The sequence below is a fragment of the Eublepharis macularius genome, chromosome 17 (genome assembly GCF_028583425.1).
Source record: "Eublepharis macularius isolate TG4126 chromosome 17, MPM_Emac_v1.0, whole genome shotgun sequence".
Taxonomy (NCBI): domain Eukaryota; kingdom Metazoa; phylum Chordata; class Lepidosauria; order Squamata; family Eublepharidae; genus Eublepharis; species Eublepharis macularius.
The window spans coordinates 22,285,939-22,308,446 of record NC_072806.1 but is presented as its reverse complement, the minus strand read 5'-3'; the positions used below and the strand labels follow the sequence as shown (position 1 = coordinate 22,308,446).

The 22,508-nt window shown below is 45.5% G+C and overlaps 1 protein-coding gene across 1 annotated transcript; it reads right to left on the bottom strand.

The window, feature by feature from the left end:
• Nucleotides 1–6,578: 6,578 nt before the first annotated feature.
• Nucleotides 6,579–21,605, bottom strand: LOC129344911 (uroplakin-3b-like). Its single transcript, XM_055001826.1, has 7 exons — nt 21,585–21,605; nt 18,286–18,340; nt 14,286–14,435; nt 12,581–12,803; nt 8,335–8,416; nt 6,906–7,030; nt 6,579–6,744 (listed from the first exon to the last, which is right to left on the bottom strand). The coding sequence occupies exons 1-7, from the start codon at nt 21,603–21,605 to the stop codon at nt 6,579–6,581; spliced, it is 822 nt and encodes a 273-aa protein (XP_054857801.1).
• Between the last annotated feature and the right edge of the window lie 903 nt (nt 21,606–22,508).

Here is a 22,508-nt window from a genome sequence, read left to right as displayed (position 1 = left end):
CTGAGAGCCAAGCTACAAGTGATGAATTACACTTGATCAAGTGGAGCATAAGTGAATGGCAAGTGAACAGGGAGTAATACACGCGAGTCTGTTCACTTGCCAGGCAAGTGTCATTCGTCACTTGTAGCTTGGCCCAAAGTCTAAGTAATTAAAAAAATAGCAGAAAAAATGAGAAGAGAAGGAGAAGTAACAGATGGGGGAAAGGTAGCCGCGAGCTCTACAATCTCCTCCATCTTTCTCTTCCTGTCTCCAAGGCAGCCTTCCAAACAACCAACGGACAGGCACAGCTATTTTGCACATGATCACACAAATCTCTTTTCACAGCCTGCTAACCTAACAGACCTCCCCATGTTTGGTGGCAAGGAGTTCCACACAAGAGCATACCAGTTTGCCTTTCTGGATCAGACAGAACGTCCATCTAATCTGGCATCCTGTTTCCGACAGAGGAGAGCCAAATAACTCAAACTGGGTGACAAAGAAGGCATGCTGGTTCAAGATATGGAGGTTCTATTCTTAATCATAGCTAACAACTTTGTTCAGCCCTGGCTGAGTCTCTCTAATCCAAGGTTCTGTTTTCCTCAGTGGCCAGCAAGGTGCCAAAGGCATGGCGATAGTGGCCAGCGGTTGCTTTGTTTATTTTGGCCCTGGCAGCCAAAACTCAGAAGTATACTGTTTTATTATTTATTATTCTGTACGTAGAATTTTATGTTGCTATCATGTCGAAGAGCCACAGACAGGCCTCTCCTCCTCCCCACGTTTCTCATAGTCCCTTTTCAAAGTATCACTGCATCTTGTGACAGTCAATTCTGCAAATTAATTATATGTTGTATAAGAACACTTCATTGTTTGGATTACTGCCTGACACATAGCTGTCAACACAGACCAAAAAAAACCAACCCACACATGTGCACGCACACACGCACACCCCTCTCCTAGAAATAAAAATAGGGATAACCTTGCTTCTCGAGGAACAGAGCACTTTGTCTGCCACGGCCCCACCCAGCTGTGAGTGGTTTTTCTCCCTGCCGAAACCCATCCCGTTGCAAAAGAAAACAAACACTGATCCAGAAGGTCAAGAACAGGGTGTGTGTCGGCACATGGTGAGGTGGGGCAGCTGCCAGGGCCTGTGGCTTCTGGTGGGGCCCGCAGCTGCTGACTCCCTACTTGCACATTTCGCCTGATGCCCGCGCTCACACCCTTCCACTACCTGCTTGTATGATTTGTCCAAGATGCATACGCTGCCTAGTGCAGCTGGAGAAGGGCATGTGGGTGGCGCACAAAGCATCAGAATTCCTGATGGCCCTGGGAGGGGCACTCCTAGCTGCACCCACCGCCATTGGGGAAAGGGCATGCAAGCCCCTAAGAACCAGGGCTTTCCAAAACATGGAACCTGCCCTGGTCAAGAGTGTGCATAAGGCTAAGGAATGCTGCCGAGGAGCCCAGCGCTTGGTTTTGGGTACCAGTGAGCTGATGCTGGTTTGGGGAGAGGATGCAGAACAACTCTTGATTGTTGCAGAAAATGCATTTGCAAGCACTTCCTGCATTTGAAAACAAAGACGTGTTTTTAACAGACCCCCCTTGTCTCCTATTAGGGTTGCCAATCTCCAGGTGGTGGCTGAAGGTCTCACAGAATTACAACTGATCTCCAGCTGACAGAGGTCAGTTCCTTTGGAGAAAATGGCAGTCTTTTAAGGGTGGCTCTGCGGCATTATACTCGGCTTAGGTCCTGCCCCTCCCCAAAGCCCGTCTTCCCACGTTTCTGCCCCACAAATCTCCAGGAAATTCCAACCAGGAGCTGGCAACCCTACTGTCCCATCCCACCTCAACAATAAACATTAACAATGCTTCCCCATTAAAGGAAACAGGATACTGGATTAGATAAGGGGCCATTGGTCTACCTGGCATACTCTATTAATCCATTAAAATGCTCCAAGAAGCTTGGGGGGGCATAGATGTTTCTCCCTTCTTTCATACCAGCCAGCAAATGAGTAAGATCGAGAGCTGCTCGTACACGTGCATTCTCTGTAGTGGCTCCTACCTTGCGGAATGGCATGCCTGAAGTGAAATTAAAAAGGCCAGTGGCACCTTAAAGACTAACAATATTTATTTCACAGCAATCTTTCATGAGTCACAGTTCACACCTTCAGACAGATTTTTCCCTTCACGCATCGATCTGAAGAAGTGAGAAGTTAACAGCTTTCAAGGGGCCACTGGAATTTTATTTTATTTTGCTGCGACAAACCCGGCTACCCCTTTCCAATGCCTGAAGCGGTAAAGAAGGTTCCAACACTTCTGTGGGAATCTACATAAAACAGAATTGTTCAGGAATGCATTGTTATAAAGGGAATATGGCTAAAGCATAACAGAATGGGCCAGAAAGTGCTTTATAAAGGGAATCAGGACTGTAGGATATGCTACTCTTTATGGTATGTATTATCTATTGATTGTATGTGCTGTCTTGCTTTTACCAAATCATTTTCTACTTTCCATGTTCAACTTTGTTTGACCCATCATGTTTGATACTTTTTTGCATTGCTTCTAATTTTGTAACCCCAGTCCTGTTGCATTGCTTATTGAAAGTCTCATTAGGGTTGCAAGGTATCTTATGACAACACATGGGGGATGGGAGGGGCATGGGGGAGGTGCTCTTGGCACCATTGTGATGTCACTTCTGAGAAAAAAAACATGAAAAAGTGATGTCAGCCTTCTCCAGGAATTGCTGGAAACTCTATGGTTTTCCATGGAAGTGATGTCATGCCATCTCCAAAAGGCTTACCATTCTCATGGTGGGGTCAGGGGGATCCCCGGCCCTCAGCCCCTGTTGCCCACAACTGCTTGCAGTAGCATTGGGAGAAAAATGAAAAGACCGTTGACATCCTCTGTGCCATTATATCATTTCCAGGGAAAACCCAACTGAGAACTAGAAACTTGGGCAACATGTAGCCATGTTAGGTTCAGGTGTATTATAGGGTTGCCAGCCTCCTGGAGGTCTCCAGGAATTACAACTGATCTCCAGACTACAGAAGGCAGACTCTATGGTGTACCATAGAGCATTCCCTCCCTTAAATTACCCCCTCCATAGGCAGCATTCCCAAACCTCTAGGAATTTCCCAGACAGAAGTTGGCAACCCTAATTAAGTTGATCATGGGGACAAGAGCTTGTTTGCCGCACATGTGTCTCCTGGGGGCAATGCTTTTTAAAATATTGCAGCAGCCCATATATAGGATAGGAATTCTCCTTTTGGTTGAGGCTGTTGGCTGGTTCCCCATCAAAAACGTTCCCCTCATAGGAGGAATATGACACTGATCTCTCAGCAAATGCTCAGCTGTGGTACTTACTCACTGGCCGTGAGTGCTGAGGTTCACACACCCACCTGCCACAAATTAACATTCTTGCTTGCCCCACCTTTCCTTACTTTCAGGCAAGGAGTGCAAGACTTACAGTCTGTGGAGAGGCTGCCTCCCCCATCCCCCTCTTCACCCCACCTTTGTGGAGGAAGTGCAGGTTAGTGCATGTAGCACAGGCCGAGCCCCTTTAGCTCTGGCTGACTCATAGACTTTCATACTTCAGTGGAAGGGAGGTATTTTCAATGCCGGCCTACCCCACCTAGTTCTTCTTGGTTTGGACATTGAGGAAGTTTCTGGAAATGCAAGCAGGGTAATGTCTCTCATTGCTGAAGCATTGATTTTAAAAATAGATCTGCTTGAACTCTCTTGCACATTGAGGGAGAACGTAGCAGCTGAAAAACTGTCTTAAAAATTAATGAGAAGTTGTCGCAGCGACATTGGGGATGGCTCAAGGGGATTGAAAGCAGAGTCTCTTGCAACTTCTGCCCCCCTTCTTCATGCTAAGGTTGTGAATGCAAGATATAACACTGCTTCCGGCCTTTCACATGCCCCTCCCAGGAAATGATGACGTTATTATCTGGTCATCAACAACATGATGAGAGGTCACTGCCCCAGAGAGCCTTCAGTGACCAAAGTGCCTGGTAAGTAATGGCTGTGCATCTCACATTCCAAACTCCAGCAGAGGGGTGGTGAAAGCTGGAGGAAATCAAGGTGGCCCAAACGAGATCGTGTATAATCAAGATGTGCATTCAGTGTATACAAAACAAAGATGAACCCATCGGTTCATGGGAAAATTAAACAGAGATGACTCTGAAAGAAGTTATATAAGAGTTCCTGGGAATTTTCTTCATGGGGAATTCAGGGTGAGCAATCAGATTTAAAACAAAAATGAAACCTCCAATATTTGAAACTCCAGTTGATACATACATACATACATGGCAGAGATACAAGTTACTAAGTACCTAGGGATGCTCAAGTGCAGGATTGTATGTGTAGTCCTCAATTCACATGCAGGCTGTTCTTGCTCAGCACATGTGAATGCCACTTTCACAGGAGCTCCCTTTGTGTAATTGTATCTACAAATTATTCTGGAGGGCTAAGTGCTAATTCAGCTCTGTTTTTGTTGCGAGAACAAGTCCTGTAGGCTCCTTTGACTTGCCAAATTGCATTTCTTTAAGGTGTGAGAAAGTGTCAAGATCTGCATTTCAATGAATGCATGTGAGGGAATCTGGGATACTTTTAGCAGTTGATGAAGAACCAATATGGAACCCATGAATGTATTCACGAGAGCAAATTGAAGTGTGGCTGTGCAAGCGAGTGCATGGAAAGTTAGAGGGGGGACACATGAAATGAGGTTCAGTTGAGTGTCCAGAGGTAAGAGTATCTGTACACGAGACATCTTATACAAGAACACTCAAGGGTGGGGAGATGCAATGTTACCTGAGAAGCGTAGTTTTAAAAGACTGAGCCAGCAGAGATCACTCCTCAGAGGGTTTGTTAATTTCATCTTCATCTCCCAGAAGGGGAGGTGAAATTGACAGAGCCTTCAGGGAGGGAAAGATGAAATTAACAAACCCTCTGAGGAGCTCTCTGCCAGCTGTCTCTTTTAATACTACCTTACTGTAGAAAGGTGAAATTGACAGAGCCTTTAGATCTGTCTTTTTAAACTATGCTTCCCAGCTAACATTGCTTCTCCCTACACTTGAGTGTACCTATGTAAGATGTCTCGTGTCTTGTGCATAGAGACTAAAAGAGAGAGACCACCTAATGAAGGGAAGGCAGCATGGTATAGCCTAATCTCATCAGATCTCGGAAGCTAAGTAGAGTCAGTACTTGGATGGATGACCACCAAGGAAGACTCCGCAGAGGAAGGCACTGGCAAACCACCTCTGTTCACAGTTGCCTTGACAGCCCCTTGCTGGGGCATAAGTTTATTGAGACTTCTCAGCACATACACACACAGACACAGAACCCTTAACACATGTACAAATGGTTTCCTGGTAGATCAAGACCATGTTTGTGAACACAAGAACTGATTTCTTATATAGATTCAAACTCCACCAGTCCTACATTTCAAGGAGCAGCAGCATACTTAAGAAGAGATCAAACTGGCTGGGGAGGGGGAACAGAAAGACTCCACAAGGAGTCTTGAGGTATGTCCATATATTGTGGCAGAAGCTGTTTGTGAACTAGAAAAATGTGTTTACATTAAATGCATGAAAAACTATCCTTGCCACAGCCAGAATTATATGCACACACAAGAGGAGAAGGCCTGGGAGGGGAAAGATGTAATTCAAAAGAGAGGAAACCAGAGGAAACGGTCCCTTCAAAGCACGTGTGGACCACCCCCAAGTGTAAATGAATAATGTAAATGTAAACACAGAATCCCTACACTACATCGCACATGTATGCGATGGTTCACCATTTCCACTCCATAGACCTACTTTAGTGCTTATTGTACATCATTGAACACATTTGAGTTCCAGCAACTCTAGAAGTACCTGATCTGTTGCGAAATTAAACATTATAAAAGATGTTGGTTAAACATACTGGGACAGTTACCATCAGGTAGGGATATCACAGAGTAGAATAATGAGAAACAGGGAGGAGGTGAAGAGACAGAAAGAGAGGTGTGATAGGTCCCAATTTATGTCTCTGAAACACTAGAAAGAACAGAATGCCGAAGGGAAAACAGTGGCAAAGTTTTCCTTAACAGGGCAGGGAAAGAAGACAGGCAGAGTGGGGAATAGGCAGGAAAGCTGGAGAGAGACTGCATTTGAAAGAGCAAGATTTGAGTCTAGTAAAGTGCTACTAGACCCGAGTCCTGTTCTTTTACTACAGGCCACATGACTACCCACCTGAAACTATCTGCATTTGAAAGATTCCTAAACAGACAGACAGATAAGGCCTGAAGCCAGCTGTTGCCCCAAACCTGGCCGATCAGGGTAAACCCATCAGCTTGCTAGGTGGGTGGAACCAGGCTGTCTGGGTGGCGCTCCAAGGATAGGCGGAGCTAAGCCAGAGTTGCGAGGAATAATACAGCTGGTTTCAGTCTTCCCTCTACTGTTCTGAGTGGGTCAATGAAAAGTTCTAGCCCAAGCTGCTCCTTGGTGTTTTCTGGACACACAAACTTTAAAAAAAAAATTATAACCAGGAAAAAGGTATAAAAAGTTGGAAAAGTCAAAGGAAGTCACATGTCGAGGCATAAAACGGTCTGTGCGGTTAAGGCTCTAAGAAGAGGTAGAGATGAGCTGAGGACCAGACATATCCGCTGGGGGTGGAGGGGGCACAGGGGGGGCAGGGGGGATGTGGTGGGTGTCATATCGACTTGGCTGGAAGGGATCCTGGCGCTGTTCTTCAGCATTCTCCGGTGGGCCATGCCGCCAAAGCTTGAAGCTGTTGAAATAGAGAACCAGCGTTAGGATCAAGAAGAGCCACAACAGATGGTCAAGAGAACGGCTTGGGGCTGCTGTTGCCCGGTGTGCATGGGGGCGGGAAGGAATCACATAGCTAAACGCTCCTCGTGCAACTCTTGGAGTCTCGCTTGAGGCTCTTACCATTCATAGCAGACAGTGCTAAGGAAGCCAATGGTGACAACCCCACAGAGGGCGGAGAGGATAACGGTGATGACGATCATGTCTCCGCTGCGCCGTCCAGGCCACGTGTCCACTGTTTTCCAAAGCTGAGCTGGAATGGATGACAAAAAGGGAGGTTTGACATGTCTCGGTTCCACTTTTCTGCCCGTAATCATCTTATTGAGTGGCCTGGATTATAAACAACCCCCACAGTCCTGCTAAAGAGTGATCACAGTTGAGTAACAGCCAAACTACAAGTGACGTCTTACACAGGTTGGACACTAGTCGGCTTCCCTCAAGTTTTGTTGGGAAATGTAGGCGCCCTGTTTTTACAGCTTGGCTCTCCATTACAGCTGCAAGACCAGGATGCCTACATTTCCCATCAAAACTTGAGGGAAGCCGACTAGTGTCCAACCTGTGTAAGACGTCACTTTTAGTTTGGCTCTAAGCTTGCACAACTGGTGGCTGACCCAGCCAAAGGCAGTCCATCACCAACATATGGTGACTGGCAAGGCGCTTGAAATTCCTCTGCCACCTCCAGGCACAAGGCAGTCTACAGAATTATTAGTTGGGTCATTGTTGTTGGATGGGATACTGCAGTTGCCTTTGAGGATCACAAGCTGTACAGATCCAATGCTATCCGGCTTCTCATGTCCTCCTTCTACCACTAAGATCTGTTGGGAGATCCCTGCTCTCTATCTCTTCTCTTACATCAGAGTTAACACCATTCTGGGAGCCTCAGTTACTACTTCTCTATGAAGGGAGCTTGACTCTCAAAAGCTTATGCCCTGGAAATCTGGTTGGTCTTTAAGGTGCTACTGGACTCAAATCACACTGTTCTTCTCCAAGACAAATATGCAAGGGGGTTGATCATATGAACCTGTCCTATACAGAGTCAGGCCCTTGGTCCATTTATCCCTGTAAGTGCAGACTGGCAGGAGCTCTCTGGGATCTCAAGCCAAGAAAAGTCATTCCCAGCAGCAGCTGAGATCCTTAATGGAAGATGCCAGGGACTGGATCTAGGACCATCTGCATGTAAAGCCTGCGCACTAACCATTGGACTATGCTGCCTCGCAGTAAGACTGACCATTGGTCCCTCTAACCCAGTATTATTCATTCTGACTGGCAATGGCTCTCCAGGGTCTCAAGCAGAGAAAAGATTTCCCCAACAGAGATAAACTTTAAGTGGAGGCTACACCTGGGATCCTTCCCTAGCCACTGAGCTTTATGGGTCACTTTATTACCCTCTGCAACCATCGGCAGCATCCAATGGCCTTATGATAGGCTGCCCTTGGGAGATCACTTTGACATTTAATGTCTGCAAGCCCACCAATCTACCAGATCACTCCAGTGACAACTTAATCCCAAGAACTACCAGTCCTGTTTCTGGAAGTCTCTTGTTTTCCTCTACTGTACCTTTGTTCAGTGTGATCGGACCAGACCATCTTGTCTCTGCCTTGGAACCATCGGAGTCCATGGCAAGGAATTTCACTCTGAGAATAAGTGATATAGAAAAGAAGAAATCTCCATAAGCAATTCCTTGCTAGGATCCTGCATTATCACTAGGTAATAACATACCCTGACAACCTTCCAGGAAGTTGATTGAACCCCAGATATTTGGCATGTGATCTGGTATAAACAAATCATTATGTAGGCCCCAGAAACCTTATTAAAGGATTCCATGTTTGGGCTGTTAGCAGAGTATATTGTGTGGCATAGGAAGCGTGATTATAGGTGGTTGGCTGGTGTGTGTGCAGGAATGAAAATAATAAAAGCATACACTTGGTTTATATTTAGAAAAGAAATAAGAGTTCTTTATTGAAGGAACTCCATACTCTGATAGGAAAGGAGGAGAGACAGATCCCAACTACCTATCTAGTCTAAGGATGGACATAGATTGCAGGGCAAGGCCTGCATCCATGCTGCCAAGATGGAGGGAGGAGGAGGAGACAGGTGTTGCCTGGAATAAAGCTAGGAAAAGGAGGAGTGAGAGGGAGGAAGTCAGGAGAAGGAAATCCTGAGAATAACAATCTGCATATTAAAGAACACTCAGAGCAGTAAACAATAGTAAACAGAAAACAGAGTGCCCTGACCTCTCTATCTTTCTAACTCTTTGGTTCGTCCACCTCTGAAACCTGAGAAAAGGGACGGCGTTGGATCCTCCTCTTCCAACAAAAACTCCATAAGCAATTCCTTGCTGGGATCCTGCATTATTGTAATATACCCTGACAAACTTCCAGGACGTTGATTGAACCCCAGATGTTTGGCATGTGATCTGGCCTATCTGTATTCAGGGCAAGTGTGTGCTCCTGTTAAGACTTATGCATCCTGATGGTTTAAACTGGATTGTTGGTCTTGTTTTGCAAACCATCCAGGGTGGACTGGGAATTAAAAATGACCCTGGCCAAAGGCTGCACTTCCCTGGCTTACCCAGGACCTGCCTCCACAAAGGAGGGAGGGAAGGAGGGGAAACCAGCCAGCCTCACACCTTGCACAGCTCACCTGGGCACTTCCTGCAGCAGGAAGTGTCAAGACTGAGCACTTACTTGGATACAAATGGTCCACTGCTCCTAACTGGGCAGCTATTCTTCACAGTACATGGAGCACCACAGAGGATTAATGTTAATGCAAGAAAACGCTCAGCTTGTGTGGAGGGCCCCCCAAATCCTAGATCTGGTGCTGAATACACAAGTTGTCTGGCAGTCACGTTTGCAAGTTGCAAACCACGGTTCATCATAAAATCATGGACATTCGCAAAGGCATGCGAGCACAGTATTCAGTTGCGGCGTGATTGAATTGCAGCAGGAGTCTAGCACAAATTAGCATGCACGCGGGCAAAGAAACTACTGCCCAGTGCATGAAATGGGGATCACCATGTTAAGAAACCGCAAATTGACTGGTTATATGTAGATTTCACTGTTTCCTCTAAAGTATCCAAAATGGGAACACTGTGTATGTCAATGCATTGGTCATACTCCAGTAATATTTTCCCTGTATCACGCAGGCTCCCGTGATTATTGAGGACAGAAATCGAACTCTTGTCTACTGCCTTGACCAGTGAGAGCCAAGCTACAAGTGACAAATTACACTTGAATGGCAAGTGAACAGACTCACGTGTATTCCTCCCTGTTCACTTGCCATTCACTTGTGCTCCACTGCTCTAATTCTGGTCCGCTGTGCAGTCTGCAATGTGGAAAATCCAGTCAAACGGATCTGCCCTTTCATGAGATGTTCTGGCAGACGGATGTCTCTGGGTGTCAGAAACTGCTTTTGCCGCAGGCTTCAAAATAGTAAGGATTGGTGCGGCTGTTAAATTTCTGAAATTCAGGGTATGGGGCTGTGAGAAGGCAAACAAACAAGCTTCTGTGCTTAACTAGGAAAAGGATTTGGGGCAAAGCTGAGAATGGACAAAGAAGCTAGCACCACATTTAAAAGTTGAGGTTTGACTTTAGGTCCAGCTTGAGTGTAGTACACAGACAACCCGTAGGCAAGCAAGGAACCTCTTGTCAAATGAATGCAATAGGAGTTTGTCGCTATCGAGTGATCACCGTCACAAGAAACAGCGATTTTCTCAAATCAATGTATGTCTTAGTGATGATGCTGACAACAGGGACCCAAGATGGGCAACCAGGGTTTTTAAAAAAAAAATTATAGAAACACCACAACCGCTCAGCAAATCACTTCCCATTAACCAGACTAGTGCTCAAAAAGGCATATTGGTCCGTAAGATGCCTCCAGTGACTCTTTAAAAGTTCCATCTCAGATTCCTTATAATATAGAATTAGTTTCAGGTGGGTCTGCAGTAGAAGAGCAAGATTCGAGTTGAGTAGCACCATAAGACCAACCTGTATCCAGGGTCTAAACCTTTAAGAGTTAAGCGACCTTCATCCAGATATCTGATGAAGGGAGCTTGACTCTCAAAAATAATCTCTGGAAACCTTGTTGGTCTTTAGGGTGCTACTGGATTCAAATTTTGCTCCTTAGGGTTGCCAGTTCCAAGTTGGGAAATTCCTGAGGATTTGGGTAGTGAAGCCTGGAGAAGACAGAGTTTGGGGAGGGAAAGGACCTTGGCATGGTATAATTCCATAGAGTCCACCATCCAAAGCAGCCATTTTCTCCAGGTGAACTGATCTCTGTGGCCTGGAGATCAGTTGTAATTCCAGGAGATCTCCAGCCACCACCTGGAGGCTGGCAATCCTACTCCTTACAAAAGTTTGTCAGAGTCAGAGGCCTCCTAAGGTCATTCTGAAGAACTGGGGCAGCCACTGAAAAAGCCCATACACAGGCCGGAGCATATTGTACTTTTGTGTGGAGTGGGGGCAGAACGTGCAACAAGCATTGTTGGGGCAATTTTCTACATGGTTATCATAATCTTATTCGGTTGCCCTTGTCGCACCTTTTCCATCTCTACAGTACCTTTTTTTTTTTTTTGAGATAGGGTGTCTGGAACCATGCACAGTATTCTGTCCATATTTGGTTCCAGGTATGGACAACTGACATTAAAAGCAGGGGTGGATTGACCTGTTAACTGACCAGTGTTCCACTGCCGCAAAGGGCCACTGGCAGCCAGGGGCAAGCTGGATATGATGGCGGCTTTTCAAATCAAGCTGATGGGAGAAAGTGGACGGAGAGAACTGTCAAGATAATAAAATAAACACTGAGATGAGGCAGCTGGCAGTGACTGATCAGAGTCATCAGTAGCAACAGAATGATGACAGGTAGCTATCATGTGACACCAGCCAGGTGATGCACTTCTCTGTAAATGTCAAGGACACCTGGGCTGGCACAGTGAGTCAGCACTGTGTGGGGATAGGCTACTGAGTAATATATAAGGATGCAGAGTAAAGAGCTCCAGCTCTGTGGGTTGCTGGCGAAGCACTTTGTCAGCCAACGTAATATATCTGTAATGTATCCACCTGTAAATTGTATAATACACCATTTGTACTGAAGCTTGGTGTGTCGTGTCTTCTCTTGAACCCTGCCACTGAGGCCTGTGTAGCATACTCAGCCATGACAAGAACTTCTCCCCCTTCTCCCATAATACTAGAACTCAGTGAAGTTAGTGGATAAGAAACTCAGGACAGACAAAATAATGCATTTCTTTACTCTAAGAGTAATTAAATTGTGGTATTCCCTGCCAGTGGAGATAGTGATGGCCACGATCATAGATGGCTTTTAAAGGGGATTAGCCTGATTCATATAGGAGAGGTCCATCAATGGCTACTAACCAAGATGAATAAAGGGAATCTCTTTGTCTTGAATACTTAGGAGACATCATCAAAGGGAGGTCTCAGTCTCTATGCCCCATTTGTTGGGCTTCCAGAGCAACGGGTTGGCTGCTGTGTGAAACAGGATGCTGGAGAGATGGACCATGGATCTCATTCCGGTGGGGTCCTCTTATGTTCTTGGCAGAACTGAGCGAAGCCCCGGCTGTGTTGGTAATGCTTTGGGGGCATGTGGCTCAGACCTGGTCAGTGGCAACAATGACCATGGGCAGAGACTTGCCATTCCCTTCTTGGCCACTGGGTGAGCCTGAATTGCTGGGCTGCTAAGCTTGGTTCTGGGCTGTTTTCATGTCCTCACCCACTCCAGATTAAAAGCAAGATGAAATTCTAGCTCTGCGTGAGTCATCTGTTAGGTGCCCCACCCAAGCTCACCTATAAGGCCCCGGCGAAGGCAGCGGTCCATTGCAGGGACTCAGGTTGCCGTCGTTCTTGCAAGACGATTCGTTGCCAACCCGCAGCACAGTTCCCGATTTGTCTTTATTGCATGGGTACCGGGAAAGGGTTGATTTCATTGTCATATAGGCATACCTGCTGTACAGGTTTTCATACGGCGGGATTTCCTGAGAATTTGCTGGGTTTTTGAAGCTGTTGGTTACTGTAGAAGCAGGGAGACAAGAAGAACACTGGAGGGATGGTACTGAAAGCCCAGTTATATCAGAGGCTGATCTCTGTAGAGCAGAGATCAGTAACTAGCAGACCATGTGTTGGATCGGAACCCTAGAACAGGGGTATCCTGCCTTGCAGTAGCCCTACTGAATTTTACTCGGATACAGGGCTTTTTTTCAGCGGGAATGCTGTGGAACGGAGTTCCAGCACCTCTTAAAAATGGTCACATGGCTGGTGGCCCCGCCCTCTGATCTCCAGACAGAGGGGAGTTTAGATTGCCCTCCGCGCCGCCATGCGCAGAGGGCAATCTAAACTCCCCTCTGTCTGGAGATCAGGGGGCGGGGCCACCAGCCATGTGACCATTTTCGCCGAGGTCAATTTATACTTTAAAAAACTCCCCCCTTGTTCCAGCTGACCCAAAGTGACATCATTGTGCGGTCTTGAGTTCCACCACTGAGTTCCACCACCTCTTTCCCCAGAAAAAAAGCCCTGCTCGGATATAATAAATAGATCTGCAGTGTTGCCTGTAAAGAAAAAATAGAATCAGTTAGGATGACAGACCGAGACTTTAGGTTTGGGTAGTCCGCTGGTCAAGAGAATGACCTTAGAGGGTCTCAGTTAAAATTTCACCTTTGTCACAAACCTGCCTGGAGGCCTTAGGCAACCTACTAAGGTCCCCTTGTGCAATATGGGCATAACCCCCTCCTTCTAGCTCAGTTGAAGGGGCAGCAACAGACACCCCTCCCTCACTCCTCCAGCTTCCAAACATCATATATGGAACCATCAAAGGGCGGGTCAGGCAGTCCTCCATCAGCTGAGAATGCCAGCACCTTCAGGAACGCTCAAGGAGACTTACAAAAAGAGAATCATGATGATGAACAATAATTTTTAAACTCAGTATACAAAATCAGCAGTAACAAAACAGCAGCAAACAGTAGCAGTTGTAAAAACAAGCCATTCCAGAACTGAACCGAGAAGATGGTGCTAGGCAGGAGGACTCCACCAGGGAGGGCATTCCAGAAATTGGGTGCCATGTCTGAAAAGGCCCTGCCACCCACCAAATCTCCAAAGAAGGGACATACAGCATCAAAGATAAACTGCAGCAAATTAGCAGGTTCTGGGTATGTGCAGGCGGGGGGTGGGGGGTGCAGGGAGTAGAACTTAGCATTCAGACCACTATGTGGAGAACTGAGTGAATGACCCCTAAGAATATATACATTTGCCATCGCAAAGTCTGGCAACTGATAGAATCTGTAGTTCATTTGAAGATTCATTATTTAACTATATAACTAAATAGATCTGTAACACAACAGCATCCTTAGTTGGAAAGTCTGTCAAAAAGGAAAGTCAGGAGAAGTTAAATTACAAAATATTGCAAGGGAATAGAGTTAGATTCCTTTCCCTTCTCAAGTTTACCATCAATTGCACATGGTTTAAAACCTCCCAGTCTAGAACACCGGTGCGGACTCACCATTGGTGAAGGTAACAACCAGCCAGATTTCGTCTGTGGCATTGACCAATGAATCGAAGATACAGCTTGGGGGGTCCAGGGCAAAGGTACTAGCAGTGATCTTTCCTTCTAAGTCCTGGTCTGTGACTCGAGGAACGTAGGGGATCACCTCTGAAAATGCACAACAGGAGAGCAAGGAGAGGTCCAAATGGGTTTATTTATTTAGAGATTTTTTAATAATAATGAAAAAATAATGAAAAACAAAAATGAAATACAGAAAAAGAAAAGAGGGTGGAGAAGGGAAGGGAAACAATCAAGACAAATATTCAACTGTGTGCTATAAGGATTGTTAAAATACAGACTACCAAAAATCATAACCTTTATCAATATTAGAGGAGTAATTAAAATGATTTCTCACGAATACTGCACATACAAAATTCAAACCTATTCCTGCTAATATTTAATAATAGAAGTCTCATTATTTTGATTTTTTATACCACCTTTCCAGGGAACCTGCTTGAGGCAGCTTACAAAATAAGACAGCCTAAAAACATAAAGAGTTAAAAAATTCTTAATTAAAATCTAGCACAAAATATCCAACCGGAGGATAAAAGCATAGCTAATTCAGCACATCAAAATGAATATGTTTCCAGACTAAAACACATAATTAAAATGGTGGTAAAACACCAACCCTTAAATTAGGATTGCCAGATCCAAGTTGGGAAATTCCTGGAGATCTGGGGAGTGAAACCTGGAGAAAGTGGGGTTTAGGGAGGGAAAAGACCTTGGCGTGGCATAATTCCATAAAGCCCACCCCCCAAAGTAGCCATTTTATCCAGGTGAACTGATCTCTGTGGCCTGGAGACCAGTTGTAATTCCAGGAGATCTCCAGCCACTGCCTGGAGGCTGGCAACCCTACCCTAAATTAAAAGCCTGGGTGAAACGTAACATTTTGGCACTCAGCCTAAAAAAGAGCAACGTAGGCACCAGTTGAACTTCAAGGGGAATGGCATTCTCTAACTAGGGTTGTCAGTCTCCCAGTGGGGGCAGAGGATTACCTGCTCTCAGCCTCCACCTCCTGCCACCACTCACTTGGCCGATGGCGGGGGGTGGGGAGTGGGGGAACAGGCCTCTAAGTGTGGATTTTCCATTTTGTCTAATCTTTTCCTTTGAGCGGCCATCTAAGACAGTGAACAGCATATCTTATAGCAGAGAGTTTCATAAGTTACTACGTGAAGGCATTGCATAGTATGTTGCATTGTGGTAGAACTTAGGACAGAAAGCCGATGAGTATTACAAAGTGACAGCAACTGCACATGTTACAGACTGCATTCAAACAAGATAGAAACAAACCATGGTTTGTTTGTGAGATCAAGATACCAACTCTTTTCCCCCTACCACCCTTTGCTTGGAGCTGAGATTGGTGACTTCCCAGTATGAAAGAAACTACGGTTTGTCAAGGTGTCCAAACTGGGTTCCTAGCTCCGGCTTGGGAAATTTCTGAAAATTTAGGGTGTTTATGTGTCTGGGGAGGGTAGAATTTGAGGAGGGAGCTCAGTGAGGATGTGATGTCATTGACTGAGCCCACCCTCAGAAATTACCATTTGCTCTAGGGGAATGGGTCTATTTAGTCTGGAGATCAGTTGTAGTTCCAGGAGGACTGCAGGCCCCATCTAGAAGCGGGTAGGCCAAAGTCCAAATCAAGTGCTTAAACAAACTGTTATTTGTTACTTGCTTCCAAACAAGGATTCTAAAACTCTAGTTTAATCCTAATTTCGAACCCAGGTTTATAAGAAGGAAACAAGCCGCCATTCATCCAAGCATTGGATTTGGACGTCCCAAAAAATGCTGGTTTTGTTATAAACCAAGAGGTTTACAATGGTGCGGTGTACTTTGGACAGAGGGAGTGCAAACCCCAAGGACTTCCTGGCTCATTCTTCTCACAAACAAACCGTTTGAGAGAAAAGTAGACCGGGGAACAATAACCTCGTTCACAAAAGCTACAGAACCCTAAAGCATGTGTTTGTGATGACTGAAAACAGACTCTTGAGATTTGGACACTGGTCCCTTTCCTGCTTTATCTTATTGCAGATCAGCCTCACTCAGCCCTTCCTTTGTGCCCCTTGCTGCAAAGTAGTGTTTTAAAAGCGCAGCAAGGAGCCTGCCAGAGCAAGCAGATCTGGGCTACAGTGGGCAATCCCCAAACCAAAGTCCAGAGAGTGGTTGGAACATGGATGACACGTTCGATGTCTCTCTCCCCGCACTTGCTCTGTAACACTTTCTGCTAGTTGGAGGAGCCATACACGGTGTGGTATTGATCCCCTTCTCTGTCAACGTAAGTGTATTAAGGACATCATCTGAAGCAAAGGATGAACTGAGATAATAACAATAATAATAACATTTGATTTATATACCGCCCTTCAGGACAACTTAATGCCCACTCAGAGCAGCTGACAATGTATTTTATTATTATCCCCACAACCAGACACCCTGTGAGGTGGGTGGGGCTGAGAGAGCTCTGAGAGAGCTGTGACATACCCATGGTCACCCAGCTGGCTTCAAGTGGAGGAGTGGGGAATCAAACCCGGTTCTCCAGATTAGAGTCCCGCGCTTTTATGCGCTACACCAAACTGGCTCTCTCAGCCAGTTTGCCTGATGAATCCCACAGTAAAGCTGACAGTCATGCAGGGAATCCTTGACGCGTCCCCTTTGCCGAGATAGCACAACATTAGCTGGGATATTTCATCGATATAAACAGGAGAGTTGACCGCTGCTTACTGAGATGATCAAGACAATATCAAGTACCTCCCGATGAGTTTAAGACTGCAGCATACCTCCAACTTTAATCCAGAAGAAACTGGATTTACCGACTCCTTTCTAGCAAATGAACAGTTGTGCACCACCAGGCCTAGCTAGCCGTACAACCCCTTGAACATGGCTAATCTATCTGCGACTCCCACATATTGCATCAATCGCACCACATAATATTGGGTGCGATTATTCACCCACCTACTTCATCCCGATAGCGGCTGCTCCCAGTATTTTGTTATAAATTGGGTGGGGGATTAAAACCCAGAAAAATATATGGGGAAGGGGATCGTAGTGAACCCAAGGAGCTACATCTGAACTGTCAGATAGGAAACCACAACCTATACCATGTAAATCTATCCAACTCCCTTGAGTGAATTGTTTTCTCTTAATAGTGCTCTAGGAAGAATAGTCTAGTTTTTTTTTACACCTCATGGTTTTAAAGATTATTACCTAACTATAGAGAGCCATAAATTTACTTGGGGCTTTGCAGAGCAAAGGAGTGTGTGTGTGGGGGAAATAGAGAACATATCCCTGCCCCAAGGAGCTTGCCATTTTAATTCCATCAGTGAGAAATGGAGGGACAAGAGAGAAGGGAGGAAAACTCAAGGTAGATAAAAGATAAGACTTATTCACACAACTTTGTTAACTTGCGGAACTTAACTAACACAAGCTGTAGCCATAGCTATTGACTCAGGGCCAAGCTACACATGACGAATGACACTTGAACGGCAGGTGGATTGAGTGGAGGGCAAGTGAACAGGGAGAAATACACTTGCCGTTCAAGTGTCATTCGTCACTTGTAGCTTGGCCCTCAGCTTTAAAAAACGGGGAGACTAGACAAATTCGGTCCACCGGTGGTGCCACCATGGCTCAACAGAGCTTCTATTTCCAGAGACAAAAAAGATAGTAACAAAATAAATAAATTACCTATTTGAGCAAAAGTCCCCACAATGGTCAGCAATAACAGCAGCAGAAAGTCCATTCCTGCAGGGCCTAGCTCTTCTCAAGAAGTTTCTTCTAACTAAACTAGAAGATGCTCTGAACGGGTGGAAAAGCCCCTTCTGTCTTTCTTGCTGTCCTGGGTACAAGTGACCAAAGAACTGTTAAAAGGAACGATCCTCTTCCAGCCAACTGGCCCCCGCCTTATCTCTTTTGGCTTGTGGGGGGTTCTGCCCTCAGCCCGCCCAGTGCCAGTTTGCTACATTCCTACCCGCTCGTGTAAGGATCTTCTTGACCCTGATAGCAAACAGGTCTGTCCTGTTCTTCTAAAGGGAGGAGAAAAACAACAGGGCATACCTGGGGGAACAAAGCTGGGATAGAAGTGAGGGGCAGGAAGGCGAGAGGGAAATGATTTCATAGTACAGACAAAATGTTGAAATGTCACACAACAGAAAGCAGAAGAACCAAACAGATCCCAAAGGGGCAAAAGGGCGAGGCAGCAGAAGGCCATCGTAACAAAGCTCATAGAGTCCACCTTTGGAATACTGTCTCTTAGGAGGGTTGCCATATGTCAAAAAGGACTGCAAAGAGCTAGAGTGCAGAAAATAGCAACTGGAATGACCAGGGGTGGGATGGAGGGAGAAACACCTGCCCTATGAGGCCAGACTCAAACATCAGGAACTTTTCAGTTTAGAAAAACAGAAATAAAGTGAGTGACTTTCCAGAATTTATAAACGGTGCAGAGAAAATGGAGCAACTTTTTGCCCTCTCCCAGAATATTAGAACTCAGGAAGTGGTTGGCAGCAGATTTAAAGCCAGACAAAAGGAAATGTTATATTTGGTGTAGTGGTTAAGAGAGCCAGTCTGGTGTAGTGGTTAAGAGCAGTGGGACTCTAATCTGGAGAACTGGATTTGGTTCCCCACTCCTCCAATAGAAGCCAGCTGAGTGACCTTAGGTCAGTCACAGCTCTTCCAGAGCTCACTCAGCCCCACCCACCTCACAGGGTGATTGTTGTGGGGATAATAATGACATACTTTGTGGGTGAGTGGGTGTTAAGTTATCCTGAAGGGAGGTATATAAATCGAATGTTGTTATGTTGCACGATGGGAGTTGACTTGTGAAACTCATTGCTACAAGATGTGAACTTAACTGGATGGGCTTAGTTGGACAAATTCATGGAGAGTTGTCTACCACTATCAGCAGCAGATAGGGTTGCCAGCCTCCAGGTAGTGGCTGGAGATCTCCTGGAATTACAACTGGTCTCTAGGCCAGAGATCAGTTCACCTGGAGAAAATGGCTACTTTTTGGGGTGGACTCTATTGAATTATGCTATGCCAAGGTTCTTTCCTTCCCCAAACTCCACTTTCTCCAGGTTTCACCTCCCAGATCTCCAGGAATTTCCCAACTTGGAGCTGGCAACCCTAGAAGCAGATGAAGGCTGTTGCCAGCAGGGCCTGCTTTTGGGCTTCTCTATGGGCACGTGCCCACTGTTGTAAACAGGATGCTAGAGCAGAGGGACCTTTCCCTGATCCAGAATTGCTACTCTTGTTCCTGGGAATGATTTAGGAAAAGGGTGAGCAAAAATTAGATTAAGATCCATCAACATCTTCTGGTTGCATAATTAGATAGAACTTAGTCAGATCCAGCAAGGCACCTGTGCCCTTTAGCAAGGCCATTAAATAGTGAGGATTCCATAACATACATATGTTATACCTGAGCCTGCTTGCGGGGAGGACGGAATATAAATACGATAAAATAAAATAATAAATAATACCTTACGTGTTTAGATATCCCAAAATATGCATTTGGACTTTGCAAATTTAACTCAGAGATCAGTGGGCCTCAGGAATTCTCAAGAAGTTGGGATGGGCAGGTACATTCAGGACTAGAGATGGGCATGAACCAGAAAAAAACTGAACCATGTGGTTCGTGGTTCATCAAATTTCACGAACCACGAACTTTCACGAACCTGCCCCTGGTTTGAGAACCAGTTCGTTTGGTTCGTGAAAACGGCACATCCGGATCAGAAAATGCTCACTTCCGGGTCAGCAGAAGGTCACTTCCAGGGCAGAAGAAGGTCACTTCTGGGTCAGCAGAAGCTCTGCAGGAAGTCCATCCCCTGTTGTCTAGGAAACTGACTGATTGGCATCAGGCTGTCTGCAGTCATGAACCAAAAAACAAGCCTAAAGTTCATGGTGGTTTGTCAGAAATGGGATCTGACGAACCACAGTTCACGAACCACAAACCAGCCTGGTTCGTGCTTAATTGTGGTTCGTATTTTGGTTCGTGCCCACAGGACAGGCAAAAGAGCACCTTGAGTGATTGTGGTATTTGTTGCCATAGGGTGTAGTGATGGCCATGAACATGGGTGGCTTTGAAAGGGGGAATCAAAATTTAGTCTCTTGGTTTAGCAGTGCATGCATTTTTGACCACTTCTTCTGCCCCTTGGGACTGCCTAGGACATTAGATGTATTTATATGGTAATCACCTGCAGTCTAGTTTTATATTCAGGGCTCCCAGTTGCCCTCCGCAGCAAAAGTATAGCTTTTCTGGATCGTTTGAACAAACACTGTATTGATGGGATGAGAAGGGAAAGCACAAAAAAGGGAGGGCTGAATCAGGGGAGAAAACGCAGTTTTCCTTCCTTCTTTATTCATAGGGGGCATTTAGAACTAAAGCAGTGGTCTTCAGCCTTTCCAGACCCTGTAAGCACATGCCAAGAAGTCATGTGACATCGATCATGTGACAGGAAGTCAAAAGCACAATCCACACACACAAACAAAAAAAACCCTCAAAGCAGAAAGTTCCATAGTTACTCGCAACCCAGCAGGAGGGCCTCTGTGACCACTCAAGGATCAGACCCATGGACTGAAGACCACAGAACTAAAGTGTTAGAAGATGAGATTATTTCTGAAGCTGAATTTTTTTTAGAACAGATGTTGAGTTGCCGACCTTTGGTAGCCTTTATGGGCACTACAGAAATGTGCACAAAAACTTTAATCATTTGAATATTGTCCTAATACTTTACTGTTCGAGACCAGCTTCGCAGAAGGCATTTTACCACAAATAGGATTGAACATATATAATGGGGGACAGGTGTCCAAATCCAGCACGCTTGCGTAGGCCAGTGAAAGCTGGTACTTGCGAGAGAAGCCGAGGTATTTGAGAAATGCTGATGGACCTGCCTTGATCAGGGAATGAGGGCTAGCCTGTAAAATGTCCAACTGCGTTACCGGCCACACAAGTTATAGCAGGTGCGGGACTATGCTGCCAACCTGGTTCTGTGACACAATGCAGGAAGAGAAGCCAGAGCCCATCCTTTTCCCTAAGCTGCTAACTCCCAAGAAATAGTCAATGAGTCCCTAAGTACTCACACATAGAAGGTTACCTGTTGCATCTCTGTTTGGTGTGTGTTATCTCCACCTAGCAAGTGTCCACCTAGGCAGCTGTTTCTGCTCCATTTCTGTATAGGGTATAAACTACATCCTTCAGCCACAGAAACACATCAGCAGCTTCCTGTCCTTAGAGACTGCCTGCTGAATCTCTGTACGAGTCTGTGCTCTGCTTACCTTGTTCTCATGATCCTTCATGGGGCGCGTGTGTAGTAAAACTGTATCAAGCATGAATGAATAATCCAGCTACCCCATTTAAAATACCGGAAATTTACCCACACTCAGAGGAGGTTGTCTGCTCGACTTCGGTGTGATTTTCTCGTCTGATTTACTCTTTGTCCAGTGAGCCTCCACCAGGGTTGGACAGGTAATAATTCTGCTGTCTCTTTGAATCAGACACTATTGGACAAAATCATTCTGAACAGAGACAGTAGAATCTCCCGCCCACAGAAGAGGGAGTTTGCTGAACCTCTGTATGAGTGTCTGCTGTGGCCAAGTCTTCTGATCAACAAGGCACTCCCAGACCAGTATACAGAAATACAAACTATGGGTTCTTTGATAGCAGGCAACCCTTAGACATAACATAAAAATCAAAACTTTTTTTGGGGGGGGGAGGGAGTATTAAAGCAGAGTGAATTTTCCTATTGTTTAATTCAGAAATAAAAGGTACACTTCAGATGCCAGAAGTTTTATTGAGGGGGAAAGCTAGCCTAATCTTTATTTTTGTCCTATGCTACTTATTTTTTAAGTCTGTTTTTCTGCTCCTATTTTGTACGACCATACTTGACCATCTCAGATCTGTTCTTTCCCACAAAGGGTCACTGGTGGGTCTGCAAAAAGATGATCTATTCATGAGAAACATCTAATGAATCCATCAGCACGTCCTAAGGGAAGTGAGAGGCGAAAAGGTTGGCATGCTGGAGCCAGATGCGTGTAAGATAGCTGGAAGGAAATGGAGGATCACTGCTACAGATCTGAGAGCAAGAGTGGAGGAATTTGTACAATGTGGAAGTGGGGAGTGAAGCACATTTCTCGGAGCAGTCTCTGTGGAAAAAGACAGAGAAGAGCAGATTTTGCACACAGTGTCCATATACAGTTTTT

Excerpts from the sequence above, each read along its gene's own strand:
- LOC129344911 (XM_055001826.1), bottom strand. The coding sequence starts at position 21,605 with ATGAAGGATCATGAGAACAAG. Across the intron at positions 7,031-8,334 it reads TCACACTGAACAAAGGTACA|CTTTGGAAAACAGTGGACAC; the intron begins GTAGAGGAAAAC and ends ATTCCAGCTCAG. Across the intron at positions 6,745-6,905 it reads AGCACTGTCTGCTATGAATG|CTTCAAGCTTTGGCGGCATG; the intron begins GTAAGAGCCTCA and ends CTATTTCAACAG.